The sequence below is a fragment of the Ursus arctos genome, unplaced genomic scaffold (assembly GCF_023065955.2).
Source record: "Ursus arctos isolate Adak ecotype North America unplaced genomic scaffold, UrsArc2.0 scaffold_11, whole genome shotgun sequence".
In the NCBI taxonomy this organism is placed as follows: Eukaryota; Metazoa; Chordata; class Mammalia; order Carnivora; family Ursidae; genus Ursus; species Ursus arctos.
The window spans coordinates 15,819,845-15,834,915 of record NW_026622775.1 but is presented as its reverse complement, the minus strand read 5'-3'; the positions used below and the strand labels follow the sequence as shown (position 1 = coordinate 15,834,915).

Sequence of the window (15,071 nt, the reverse complement as noted above, 5' to 3'; positions counted from 1 at the left end):
TTTCTGATTTCTTAAACTAGATTAGCGTCTCCTCTGACACCGACACAGCACCTTGTTCTTATCATTCACAGAATTCATTAAAATTATAATTGAATACCCAGACACTTACTCAGTAAATCAGTTAAATGAATGAATTTATTCATCAACATGGAGGAATCTCCTCTTGATGGCAACTTACAGATGTGGTTTCAGTATTATTTTAACATGATTACATCCATACTGGAAATATTTAGCCTTGAGAATTCTTATGCAGAGTCAACTTATTTTCCATCCTAATACCTCTTAATACTTTATCTTGTGAATTAAAGGTCAGTTAAACATTTTTTAAATCAAACATATATTTCCTGTTTAAATGTAAAACTGTGATTAAAACGCTCATTTATAATCTACTCTTGGTGCATAGCAAAAACATGATAAGGGTTGCTACAGATGATTTACCAGAGAGCAAGCAGAGTCACCATATGGTATAAAGTCAAAATCTTATATTGATCTAAATCTTGTTCCCAAATGAGTAAGATTAGTTTGGCTAATAGACATACACTATTGGCTCTTTTCGTGGGGGTGGGGGAGGAAGCATAAAGGAGCTTTGTGAAGTTTATAAATCATGAATGTATATATTACACATGACAAAGTAATAAGCAAAAGAATCTGTAGGTGGAAAAGCCAGAAAAGGAATGCAGAGTTTTTAGGGAATTACTCAACAACTATATCTAAATGATAGGATCAATATTCATACCACAGATAAATGGAACATCATGTAGCCGATGAGAATAAAAATCTGCTATATATTCTATATTACAAGGTACCAGATTATCTTACCAGAAACTTTCTGTATTACTTCATTAACTTCCTTCATGAACACTTTCTGTACAAATACCAAGTGGTTTAGAAGATCGGTTGTGAGATTATGTTCAAAGGAACCAACCTGCCAAACAAAGTCAGCATATTAGATTAACAATACTGACTGTATTTGTTGTAAATACATCTTTTGCTCACATAGGTCATCCAAAAGTCTGAAGAAAAACAATGAATTATCTACATATTATTTGAAAAAAGGTTAGAAAATATTCAGATTGCCCAACATTTACTGGTCTGACATTACTATGGGCCATTTTTTAATTTTTTTTAATAACAGTAGCCAATAAGTATCTTTTTTTTTTTAAAGATTTTATTTATTTATTTGACAGAGATAGAGACAGCCAGCGAGAGAGGGAACACAAGCAGGGGGAGTGGGAGAGGAAGAAGCAGGCTCATAGCGGAGGAGCCTGATGTGGGGTCGATCCCACAACGCCAGGATCACGCCCTGAGCCAAAGGCAGATGCTTAACCGCTGTGCCACCCAGGCACCCCAATAAGTATCTTTTTTCTATCTTTCAATGAAATTTATACTTTATATAACCGGTTAACTTCAAAACTGTAATTTTGTCTAGAGTAGTATTTATTTTCAATGACTACTATCGTAGTGTTAGAACCATGGACAAATATCATTACATATGAAAGTAAACTTATTTGCACATTCAAATATTTATTGACCATCTACGTTGGGTACTAATTAGATGCTAAGGATATAGCTGTGGATAAAAACAAAATCATGACTCTCATGAGGATTACTTCGCATGAAACAGCAAATCAGATATACTCAATCAGCTCTAATAAATGCCCTATAATTAGTATAAAGCATAAGATTTCTGGGAAGAATAGATTAAATAGAAAGCAGCCCCTAATTGAAGTTGAGTATTATAGTATAGACAGACTGAAACACACTTACGAGTAAGGCAAATGCTTCAAAATTGCCACTTTGTTAGCATTCATATTTTGATCAAAAATTAAGAGAGCAAAATAGATTTATGAGAAATCACATAAAGTCTAAGTTGCACCGGCCACTTTTTATTTTGTATAGAGTAGTACAGAATGGGCTAAGATGATTTTCATGTGTATTTATTTCAAGCCATAGTAAAATAGGCAACTGTCTGAGGAATGCAACCTTAGATTCTTTCAAGAGTTTGTAATTAACTGCATTCTTAGCAAATCTGGGATTGTGTTCTTCCCCAATTACCAACTTTATACCTTTCTAATAGCTAATATTAGTAAGGAATTATGCAATATACTACATCAGATTTGTTTTATTTTCTGCCAAATGAGACATTAAGAATAGTATTGCTAAACTAGAGTTTGAAGCACTTCTTTTTAAGAATAGAAAGCACAGGGGTGCCTGGGTGGCACAGCGGTTAAGCGTCTGCCTTCGGCTCAGGGCATGATCCCGGCGTTATGGGATCGAGCCCCACATCGGGCTCCTCCGCTATGAGCCTGCTTCTTCCTCTCCCACTCCCCCTGCTTGTGTTCCCTCTCTCGCTGGCTGTCTCTATCTCTGTCGAATAAATAAATAAAATCTTAAAAAAAAAAAAAAAGGAATAGAAAGCACAAATGAAATATGCTTTATAATCTACCTTTTAAATAAATATCTGACTTCTAGAATCATGTACACTTTTTTTTGTATACTCATTTTCACATAAAGAAATCTCAACTTTTAGAAAGGTGCTAGGGTAAGCGAGGTCAAAAGAAGGTAAACCAGACTTAAATATCTCCCATAGCTGTAATATTTCTAGCAAAGAACTCAAAGAGCATTCTCATAGATGCTTCACATTCTAGAGAATAAAACTGATAAAATAAATAGTTAGAAAACTGCTTTTTGATAAAGTTTCAATTGTTTCTGACAAACTGACAAAGTAAGCTGAGAGACAGCGCTGTGTATGAATCCACGTTGCACACCTGATAGTGGAAAGATTTAGGAAAAGTTATTTAATTTCTCTCAGCTTCAATTTTCTACGGTATTAAATTAGTATAACAACAGATGACCTGCTTAACACAAATCAAGTAAAAAATATACATTAGAAGGTTTTTTAAACTTATGACAGTTGTACCAATATAAAGTGAAAAAATGATAGAATCAGGTATGCTGGTTTTCAACTTTCCTTAGTAAAGAAGTTAGTCTGAATTTAACTGTAATTATTTTATTTGTATGACCTTTAGATTGTTAATAATTATGTATTCCTGATGAATCATGTAACCAACTTCCTGAAGGTTCAGTTTTTTCACTTACAAAATGAGAACAAATATACCAGCCTCTTAGGACTGATTTAAGTATTATACAAGTCAAGGCATATAAAGGCTACCAGCTTTTTTATAATCAAATGAACCATAAAGTATTAAAGAGATGGATATGAAACCTAATGTAAGAAATACAAATTCAAAGATAACTAATTTTAAAAAAGCATATTTAAATGAAACTATAGAGAGACAGATATATACATACACACGTACATACACACACCCCAGATTTGGTATAAAATTCTGTAAGAATAAATGATTTAATGATTTGTTTAAAAGTTTGGTACACCTAAAGCTTAAAGACTCCTAAATGACAACATAAGAAAATTAAAAAGTAGACTTACTTCTGCCACACAACGTAGATAATTTCCCTGTAAATAGTACCCTTGTTTAGAAGGTAGTTCGTCAATACTCCACACCTGATCTGAGTAACTATCATGTTCTTCCATTATATATTTCCCTGACATAGTAACGGGAGGAAGGTTGAGACTGGCAGAAGGAGGAATGGTTGACATATCCGTGGCAGAAACTTTCGAAGTAAAACGTAATCTATGATTTGGCAGCTCAAATGTAAACCTGGTCTGTGCACCTGTAAGAAATAAGAAATATTACTGTTTGTTTGTTCAGGTGCTCATTACTCCTTTGTTGAAAAAATGGTTTCTAAAAAAAATGCATACATATCCCAAATAAAATATATCCTTATAAATATATATGGGTACTATAAAGAGTGAGTCAGTATTATTAAGCCAGCAAGTATTATTTATTAAGCCTACTAGGTGCCAGAGAAACACCTACAAATGTTCTTTATTTCACAGAAAGAACAGAAAGAAACTGCCTTTATCACAGATTTATAACAAGAGAAATTAAGTGTAAAAAATTATATTCCATATTCACATTCATTCTGCTTTATTAACAGAGAAGTGAGCACCCAACAACTAGCCACCTGATCCTGATTTAGAATGGAAGGACATAGTGAAAATTGTCAAATCATTGTACTCACTGAAAACATTCATCAGGTATAAAATTATAAAAACACATGAATTTTTGACCTTAACAATAATTTTTAATGGGACCATATACCAAATAAGGATATGGCATGAGTTTTAGTTTACTAAAACTACTCGTGGTTCTAAACACTTATATCAACAATTTGGCATGCAGTTGTTCGAACAATTATAAATATACAACCTTTAATGTTATTCAAGCCATATTTCTCCAGCTATTTATGAAGGCATTAAAGACTAGAAGAAACCTTATTAAAATCAAGATCTATTATTGCCCATTGTATATACTGTGTAATGTATACACGTGCACTCCTTTCCAACCAAGTCTTAGACTGTTCTGTACATTACCAATTCTCTCCATTCAAACATCATTAAATAGCCTATTTTGCCTACATGCATATTATAATTTAATAAATATTCCAAGTGTTCTCAATTGTGCCAGAAATAATTCCCTTTTTTCAAAATACTAGTAAAAGATCACTCCTGTATGTTACGTTCGCTATATTCACTAATTATACAATAATGTTTATACTTGGAATGAGTTAGGCATAAATAGAAAAAAAAAAGCTCTTTCACCAAGCGCTGTGTGCAACTGTGAATGGCCAGAAAGATCATGACTGCTCTGATCTTCTCTTCCTAACGCCAATCAGGCAGACTCAGGGACCATCAGTTGCAGGATGCCAAGGGTGGGGGCTACCACAGTAATTACCATTTCTACTACTACCACCAGCATTACCAAATAAAAACATCAAGACTAAAGTAATCCTAGGCCTCAGGTCAATCCATATCACTGGTACAGTCATTCTTTTACTATTTTTGTCCCTTTCCTTCATTCCAAGAACTATGTGTTCTTATCTGTCTAGATAATTGATAGTACATTTACTTTGCTCCTAAATATTCCTATCTTCCCAGTTCCAGACTGCCTATTTGGCTTTTGACTTACTGTCTCTGTTGAGTCTTATATTTCGTAGATGCCCTGAATAAATGGCCAAGATGAGTCTAATTTCTTGTCAGGCCAATATCTGAAGGCCTAATACTTCTGAGACTGCCAAATCTGGAAACTCCCTTCATAGTGCTTCTCTTTCTAGTAATAAAAAGATCTAGATGTTCAGAAAAATCCCTCTCGGGGCTCAGTCGTTAAGCGGCTGCCTTCGGCTCAGGGCATGATACCGGCGTTGTGGAATCGAGCCCTACATCAGACTCCTCCTCTATGAGCCTGCTTCTTCCTCTCCCACTCCCCCTGCTTGTGTTCCCTCTCTCGCTGGCTGTCTCTCTCTCTGTCAAATGAATAAATAAAAATCTTTAAAAAAAAAAGAAAAGAAAAATCCCTCTCGATAAAGAAAACTCAAAATGCTAGGCGTAGGAATAGACATACATGTAAATATATATAAATACACATGTGTATATTTATATATGTGTATGTATGCACATTTTTAAACTAGTAATACAACGTATATTAATGGCATAAAGGAGAATAACCATTTTAATTTCAATAGATGTAGAAAAAAGCATCTGGTAATATTCACCAATTTTTCTTCATGGAAACTCTGCACACTAGGAATAGAAGTCAATTTTCTTAACCTGATAAAGGTATCTAGCAAATCCTTACAGCAAACATCACATTCACTGATGAAATATTCTCTTAAGAAATAAGAGTAAGACAAGGATGCCCACAGTACCCCCTTTTCTGAACTTTGTAGCAGAAGCACACTAAAAAAAAGAAATAAAAATTCTTAAGGACTGGAAAGGAAACAAAAGTATCATTTGTACATGGTACAAGTATTTACTTAGGAAACTCCAAAGAATCTTATTAGCAATAAAAAAAAGTTTACTATGGTGGTGAGTATAAAATTAACATAAAAGGATTAAGCCCATTTGTACATCTCACCACCAGTTTAGAAAATGCCATTTTACGAAATATCCCATTTGTAGTAACTAAACAACAACAACAGCATAAGGTACCTAGGAATCTATACAAATAAATACGTTTTGTAACAGAGGCACAAAAACCTTAGGTTGAAAGATTTTAAACCTTATAGAAAAACATTGAGGAAGACCTAAAGAGACAAAGAAGTACATATGCAAGAATAGAAGGGTTAAATGTTGCATTAATCAATATTGTCAATTTTCTGCCTTGGTGGCTCAGTTGGTTAAGCATCTTGCCTTTGGCTCAGGTCATGATCCCAGCATACTGGGATCAAGCCCCACATCGGGCTCCCTGCTCAGCAGGGAGCCTGTTTCTCTCTCTCTCTCTGCCTGCCGCTCCCCCTGCTTGTGCTCTCTCTCTCTCTCTGCCAAGTAAATAAACAAAATCTTTTAAAAAAATAAAAACAAAAACACAAAAAAATATTGTAAATTCTCCCCAAGTAAATCTACAGGTTTAATTAAATTTGTCTAAGAATCCAAATAGGCTTTTTCAGAGAACTTGACAGCTGATTTCTAAAATGCATATGAAGGAGCGAGTAATTAAGAATAACCAAGATAACTCCTTAAAAAGGAAATGTCAGGTAGCAACAGACTGTAAATAGGTGGTGCAAATAGGTCAATGAAGCATAATAAAGAACTCTGAAACAGACCCCACATATATCAGCACTTAAGAAATGACAAAAGTGGACTATGTATCAACTGAAAAAAAGTACAGATCAGTCAGTAAGTAATGCTGCAGTAAATGATTAGACAAATCCACACTAAAGAAAAAAATAATTCCATATAGATTAAGAACTTAAAAAGCAAAATTTAAAAACACTTAACAGAAAATGTAAGAGAAGATAAAGATTTAAGATATAAAAATACACATCACATAAGAAAATACTGGTAAATTCAGTTACTTTAAAATTAAGAACATCTGTTGTGAAAAGACAACAAAGTGAAATAAACCTCTAATGAGAAGACAAGGTATGTTAAACTTATAATATTAAAAGCTTAACATATAAAACATATTGAGAATTCCTATGAACAAAAAAAATACAAATAACTCAATGGTAAAATGGGCAAAAAACAATAAACATCAAGAGGCACTTCATATAAGAAAACATAGAAAGGATATCTTAATAACAAAAAAAAAATTAGCTCAATTACAGAAATATAAATTAACACCACAGTGAGATACCATTCCACATTTACCAGACAAAGCAAAAATTTAAAAGTCAGAATATACCAAATGTTGACAAGGATGTGGAATAATGGGAAATCTCATCTAATACTGGAGGGACAGTAAATACTGGTGAACACAAGTACTTTGGAAAAAAGTTTTGTACTTTCTAATAAAACTGAAGATGCATTTACCCTACAGTCTAGCTGTATCACTCCTAAGTAAATATCCTTGAGAAACTCGTGCACATGTGCACCAAGAGATGTGCGTGAGAACAACTGTAATAGCAAAAATATAAAATGAGCCAAAGGTCCATCGATTATAGAGTAGATAAACTGTAATATAATCACTTAATGGACTATTAGGTCTCACTGAAAAATGAATGAACCACAGATACATGAATGAAAAGATGAATCTCAGACAAATGTACAGCAAAAAATTTTCCCATTAAAAAATACAGTAGTGGGAGTCCATACAAATAAAGTTAAAAATATAAGCCATTTATGAGTATATACACATGTGGTAAAACTATAATGGAAAGCAAAGGACTGGGTAACACAAAATTCATGTTAGTGGTTATTCCATGAGCAGTCATGAAGAAAATCTGGTAGTGATAATTGAAGGAACCTTCACAGTACTGGTAATGTTTTCATTCTTAGTTTGTGTAATAGGCTGGTAAGGTCACAGTTCTTTATTATTCTTGAAACTGTGTGTATATAATTTACACATTTTCGTATATATGATAAGTTTCAGAATAAAAATACAGCAGCAAAAATTTTCTGGAGAGACTAAACAAGGATCCCAATACCTTATAGAAGTAGCTATTTTGAAGAAGACAAATAACCTCTGATTTGTGCTAACTTCACCCAATGAGAAGATAAACCAAGTTACTCAGACTATAAAGAAACTAACAGATGGGGAAATTTGTTTAACTTAAGTTTGATCAGAAATGGCCTCAATAGTTGAACAGCTCTGAAGAGTTCAAATAAAAGCCAGGTGTGGTCATTCAAGGAAGGTATAACTGGTATTTTTTACCTGACTGAAGAACATCATAAATGAAATTTAAAAGTGGTCTGATTAAAATTATTTAAATTTTCATCTAATATCTTCAAAACCAAATGCACTTTTTCATCAAAATATTAGTAATTTCTCAAACCAATCATAAATTTTAAGAGACTGAATTCAAAATTCAATGTTACCTGTCATTCCATGACTTCTCATTCTTCCCATTTTGTATTCTGCTTTCAGAGATGGTAAAAGTGCTGCTCCAATGGCGATACCATCTAACATGGCACTGAATTTAAGAACAATAGGCTTCTTTTCTAAACCTTCAGGTAGCTGAGGAAATTCGTTTGTTTCAATAGGAGTTTGATTAACACTTGTTGGAGTTTTTTCGGAAGGTAGGGGTGTTGCAATATCTTCTTTCATGGGCTGTGGGCTATAAAGCAAAAAAATAACTTAAAAAAGATACAATTAGTACAGCTACCATTTTATTGTAGGAAAGTATTAGAATTCTCAATGAAAAATAGCAAAATTTAACTGTGAACAGAGGTTTTCTAATACCAGACCACTGAAGACTTCCTTAAAAAAGCCATAGAAAAATGATGATCTAAGAAAGTAAATAAGAAGTAATAATACAAACAAATGTTATACTGTCAAGGCCATTCATATCATTAATGTGAAACTAGAGTTAAAACTCATGTTTGTCTGATTCCAAATTCTATGACTTAAGCATTGTACACTCTACTACTGATGGTAATATTACTACTGTTGCCACTACTGTCATTACTACTATTAATAACAACATCAACAATAACAATAATTATTTGAGTATTTACTATGTGCCAGGTAATATTCTTAGTGCTCTGTGTCTTTTATATCATTTATTCATTTATCTCACAAAAACCTTTGAGTAGGTACGATTATCTGCTTTGCAAATGAGGAAGCATAGCTAGAAAATGGTGAAACCATGATTTTAACTCGCTCTGACAAGTCTGATTTTTTTTAACTATTACATTCTGCTGCCAATACATTATAATAAGGAAAAGTTCCCTAGCATATTTTTAAACTAAGTCTTATGTACACATTTTGGATTCCATATTCCACTGACAGGAGAAACATATTTAAATTATTACTACTTACTCAACCAGAGATGAATATTATGTCAGAATTAAAGATCTATATAGAACAATTAGAAATATCACTGCCTTAGGACACTGTAAAAAGACACTAATGTTTTTCTACCTTATAGGTTAGGCAAGAGGATCATAATAAGACAGCATTTTTACCTTTTATCATATTTTTATTAATTATTCATTAGTTATATAGCTTTAAGGACCAGGAATAACGCTTAACAATGCAGACCCATGAATAAGGGCTATAGACACAGGGAATAGAAGCCAATGTACAAAGGTCTAGTTTTCTGCCCTCTAAAATATTTATGTGGCATGGTCATATCCTGCCTTGAACCATGTACAACAATTTCATAGGACAACACAAAACCATGCAGGGGACATAACTGGCCACTGTAATTTTTAAACCTATGCAGTCATAAATTTCAATGAGTTTCAAGTAAATGAGAATTGATACAGTCCCAGAATTTGTCAATTTGCTTTTTTTTTAGTACCTCTTATGATGCCCACAAATCTCCAGGATCTCTTAAGCTTTATTGATGCAATAGAGAACGCTGATAATTGCATTTGTGACAAAGTACTTTATACCCAATATGATTCTCCCACAAACACATGTGGCTACTTTCCACCTGCATCGTAGTTCATATTGGTCAATATCTGGATGAAACCCTCTGTCTTTCTCCGAACTACTGCTAACACACCAAAGACCAATTTAAAGTATTACACAGAACCACAGAACTTGAAGAAATAACTTACGCTGTAGAAGGCTGCCTGATAAGATCTGAGATTTGCTTAGATAGTTGGTGGGAACTTCGAACCATCATGCTATGTAAGGTGGCAGGGTGCTGGGGAATGTTGATGCTGATAGCTCCTACTTTGAACACCGCAGCATTGTTAGTCTTCAACCCTCTCTGGGCGCTGTAGAGGGCTTGTGACTTGGCAATACTACATTTCACTACAGTTCTATTAATAAAGAAGGAGGACCATTAAAATATAGCCAAATAAAGCGGAATGTTGAAAAAGTATTTTAAGAGTAAGACAATGCTTTTAAATCATTCAATGAACTAAATGACTTAAGATTTTTCATGCATTTAAATCACATATTGAGGGAATGTCTTATAAAAACATTGAAATATATTTATTTTACATTGTTTGCACTGAAAATCATTCTATATCTTTAATAGAGTTTATGGAAGAAAACATATATGGGCTAATAAGTAAAAGAATGAACACTGACATATTACATGTGTACAGCACACAAAATTCCATTTTTATTTTTCCTCCATTCAGAATTCCTCTTTTTGCCCCCAGTTTATTTTAGGGATATGTGTAACCACTAAGAAAGCATAAATGCTGAATATACAATTAAATACTCACTATACTTCTTAGAATCTAATCAAAGGAATTCATTAATCATCTAGGTTCGAAGAAATTAACAAGGAAGAAATTTAACTGTTTTCCATTTTTTTAAATTTTCAACAAGTGTCCAAGAAATGATAGAAGTCCAATTCATAATAAGTAACTACTACTTAGTTAAAATTAGTAAGCTTTACTGATACAGACATAAAGCAGATATACTATCTTTTTTGATTTCTTGTTCTCTCTTACGATGCCTACAACAGTACCTTGAGCATGGTAGCACTCACTGAATTTTGTGAAATTAACGAGCAGAAAGAAGTACAGCAGAGGAATGACTCCCAACATTATAGCTGTGGAATTCCACAGATTACATGTGATAAATCATGTATGTAGAAGCCATGATAAAGTAGTTTTGACATTTAGAATGGAGAGGTTCACATCAATGAACTGCACCATTAAAGGCCCAGTTAGTAAAAGAATAGCTTTAAACATAAATACTGTCTTTCAAATGGGCAAAGGATTCTTGACAATAAATAGATTTAGCAAAACAACACATAAAATGCAAATTTCATATTAACTACAGGTAAGTTCACATACATTTATCTCTACTTAGGCTGTAGAGGATTTGCTGAGAATTTATTTACAGTCTCAAGGATCTAAACAATTTATCACATTTAACTTCTATTAAAATAAACCTTGAGAAACAACAATGGCTCTATCAGAGGTGTTGATTATTTACACTGAAATCCAAGTATTATATAAAATGTAAAAAATGATTACTGGACAACTATATGGCTTTCTTCTACAAAGGCAACTATTTTTCAGAGACTATCACTGACTAGGAAAAAAAAGTAATCTATGAAATTGGTCTAGCCAGCATGAGAGTAGATTCTGGGACACTGAGTAGTTACTGAATTTGGAATCTCTTCTTAAATATTATAATAAAGCTACTTTATCATCAATGAAATTTCATTTTAAATTCAATTTCAACATAAGCCAAAACACTCAGATGGTGCTAAAATGCAAATGACTTTCACTTGTGAACAGCATCCATCTACAGAATGAAAATAAACATACAAAGAAGTCTTGTTATCATGACAGTGAAATTCTATACTTCTCTCACTGTTTTTTACCTTTACAATCTATAGAAGTTGGCTTAAATATTACCTGTGATTATATAAGCACGACTACAATACTGGAATTTCACGTATATAGCAAAAGTAAGAATGGAAAGCTAACACGGCTGATAGCTCTCCTATTGTGGATCTTACTATGATAGCTCCAGTGAAAATTCTGATGTTAAGGCCTTCGGGTGCTCTGTGCTGTCCATTCACACTGTAGTCTATGTAAACGATGCCTACCACTACAATGTGAGCGGTGTTCTTCTGAGCTGAACAACATGATAGACCTATCTTGATCAAACTGAGCCAGAAACTACAGAGGATGTCTGATTAACATTAACTCCTGTCAAACTGCGTGTTTTAAAGGCACAAGGAGACCCATAATGAAGAATTAGTTTACAAGCTGCTAGGTGAGTTATCTATTCATAATTTTATTTTAATTCTTGAAGAGAGTTTTCACTTAATCTAGGTCCTACAGTAATATAGTATATATAAGACTTTTACACCAGAAAGAAGTGGTCAAAATCTCTCTGAAGAGAAGACTATAACAACTTGTAGCACCCTAGGCATGCCTCAGGTAAAAAGTTCATGGCAAGTGACCAAACAATCTTGTTAAAGAATTCATTGACAGTGGTGGTCCACCCTCACAAGGTTCTGATAGATCCACTGTGATCGGCTACAATTGCCCACAGTGCCTAATGAGGCAAGTACTTTTTCCCCATCTTCTTTCACTTCCTGAGTCCAGGCTATAGGGTCTTAAATGCAGGCTCCGTCCTTCTCTATCCAACAGGCTGAGTGAATAATTTGAGGATTTACTCTGGGGCTTCATTATCTCTACTCTATCTCCATCCCCATGTAGGACTTAGGTAACGAATACTTAAATATTCGTTAGTATAGCTCACCACCACAAAATATCAGATATACCCGGGTCAAATCAAGCCACTCAAAATATAAAAGCACATACAGTAAAAGCCATACATAAAATCTGTCAACAGATTAGTAAACTCTCCTCATCTTATTTTTTTAACTCTCCTCAACTTAAAAACAAAATTATGAAGTTGAGATGTATCAATGTTTTCATATATTAATGTTTTAATTATCTTTGTAATTAGTGAAAACTCATACACAAGTGAAACTTTTTAGTTTCTATTATCACATCAAACCTTAAGGATTTATGATGATATAAATGTTAACAGTGACATGTCTTAAAAAAGCACAAGCAACACACAACTACAGTGTTAAAATCTTTCAACAACAAAACAAAGTGTGAATTACCAAAAGGTAGCCCTTACCTCTGTGTGTTCCTTGAATGTCAGTAAGCTTTAATCTATAAAAGGATCTACATTAAAGCTACAAAATAACAACTACATACATTCACAGTCATGCAGATATCTAAATATTTCTTTAAAACTACTCAATACTATGTTAATCACAAAGCCCATGGGGAAAAAAAAATATGACATACAGAAACTCTTGTTTGGCTGTGCTTGTAGGAGATGTAGGAAAATCCTCCAGTCTACAGATGAAGATTCAAGAGAAAGCAGGAAAACAAAAAGGAAGCAAATAAACATTCATACATAAATTAGTTACAGTATGACCAATCATCTGGAATGCTTTTCTTATTTCTCACTCTCAAAATTTTCCCTCAAAGAAAATTTTCAACTTTTTTTTAGTTTCATTTCCTTTTAATTGAAATCAGAAATGAAAAACAAAAGAATAAATCCAGAAAGTCTTAACACTACTAGAGTTTGGCAGTGAATAATTAGTAACCTTTATTTTTCAAAAAAAAAAAAAAAGTTAAGGGATCTTCACTTGTTTTTTTCCAAAGGCAAGAAATATAACTATATAATACTTCTTTAAAAATCTGTTTTATAAATACTGTTTTGCAAGTCTAGAGACTATTTGAAGCCCTTAAGAGATAACAGATAATAGAGATAAAAGGTTCAAGAGGATAGAATAACTAAGACATCTGAGACAACGAAAGAAATTTGTTTCACTTGCTGCATAGGTTAAAGTAGCCATGGTTCTTTCAATTTAGAGCCAGCAAAGAACCATGGAACTGAAGGTCTGTGGTGATGTTTAGCAGAAGCACAGGTTCAGACAACAATTCTGACTGCAGGGTTTTAGGTATTTTAGGCACACGCTTTCATCTTTCTGAATCTCAATTTATTGTTTTGTAAAGTGGGATCAAACACCCCAGTTCACAGGATTCGGATTAGGATTAAATAAAATAATCTATGTGAGGCTCTTGGTTCACAAGTAGGTACTTGTTAAGACTGCAATGACTATATCATAATCCCCCTTCTCCCACATTGAATGATCAGAAAAGATCTTGTCTATCATAACTACTGTAATTTCCTGGTATTTCCAGACTGCTCAGGAAATGTGATCTAGACTACGTAGGCAGCTATAATGAAATATACTCTTTGGTTCTAGGTTTATAGGTCCAAACTACCCCAGAAAGCCTTAACTATCCATTCCAAGGAAATGTTCTCCAAGAGTTATCACATCACCCATGTTTAAAATACGAAATGAACTATCACTAGTCAATATATGATTAATACTTAATTTTTATGCAGCTGAACAAAATCCTCTAGTATTTAGTATAACAGATTCACTATATGATAGAACATTAACTAGTTATGAAACCAGTTAAGAAACAGAAAATTCTCAAAATCTGACTTAAATCATCAAAGCATATTTTGTAGTTACAACATAAAGCTGCTCCAATGAAAGGAAGTTAGGAATTAAGATACATACTTCCAAGCGTATGAACAAAGTCAATGGTTAAATATACTCATAGTAGGTTAATGATCTGAATGTACTGAAAGGTAATTATTATCAGAACAACTCAGAATAGCTCTAAGAGTAGGACTTATAAAGAAGAGGTTAAGAGCAAAGAATCAAAAGAAAAGTGATATGGTACGGTATACTCACTATAAAAAGTTTACCTATTTATCAGAAGAGTCTCATAGGCTTTATTGTTAAATTCTTTAAATGAAAAATGGGAAGATGTTTTAAAACCCAGCATGAATTTAAGTCATGATTACTTAACATAAAATCAAGAGACAGTCTGTATTCTTTGACTAAAATTTTAACTATTTGAATTATGTAAGCTTCTGCATGTTGTACGTTTAACTGAAGTTTGCACTGTAATCATTTTTTCTTGTTCTACAATCTTAACAGTGTACCTAGACTCAGTTTTTTGGAGGTGTTGGGAAGGTAGTAAACCAATTGTAAAAAGGGAAAAAATTATT

General features: G+C 33.2%; 1 protein-coding gene across 17 annotated transcripts in view; it reads right to left on the bottom strand.

Annotated features, from left to right (window-relative positions):
• The window catches only part of BLTP1 (bridge-like lipid transfer protein family member 1), a 195,615-nt gene that overhangs the window by 57,528 nt on the left and 123,016 nt on the right, over window positions 1–15,071 (bottom strand). For 14 of the 17 annotated variants that reach the window (XM_057310047.1, XM_044384298.3, XM_044384302.3 and 11 more), the window contains 5 exons: window positions 13,280–13,330; window positions 10,091–10,297; window positions 8,402–8,640; window positions 3,452–3,696; window positions 820–925 (listed from right to left, as the gene is read on the bottom strand). In XM_057310047.1, the coding sequence (XP_057166030.1) occupies window positions 820–925; window positions 3,452–3,696; window positions 8,402–8,640; window positions 10,091–10,297; window positions 13,280–13,330 (848 nt within the window). The remainder of the gene's footprint in view (window positions 1–819; window positions 926–3,451; window positions 3,697–8,401; window positions 8,641–10,090; window positions 10,298–13,279; window positions 13,331–15,071) is intronic. The other 3 variants (XM_026499271.3, XM_048212129.2, XM_048212131.2) reach the window with 1 other exon arrangement.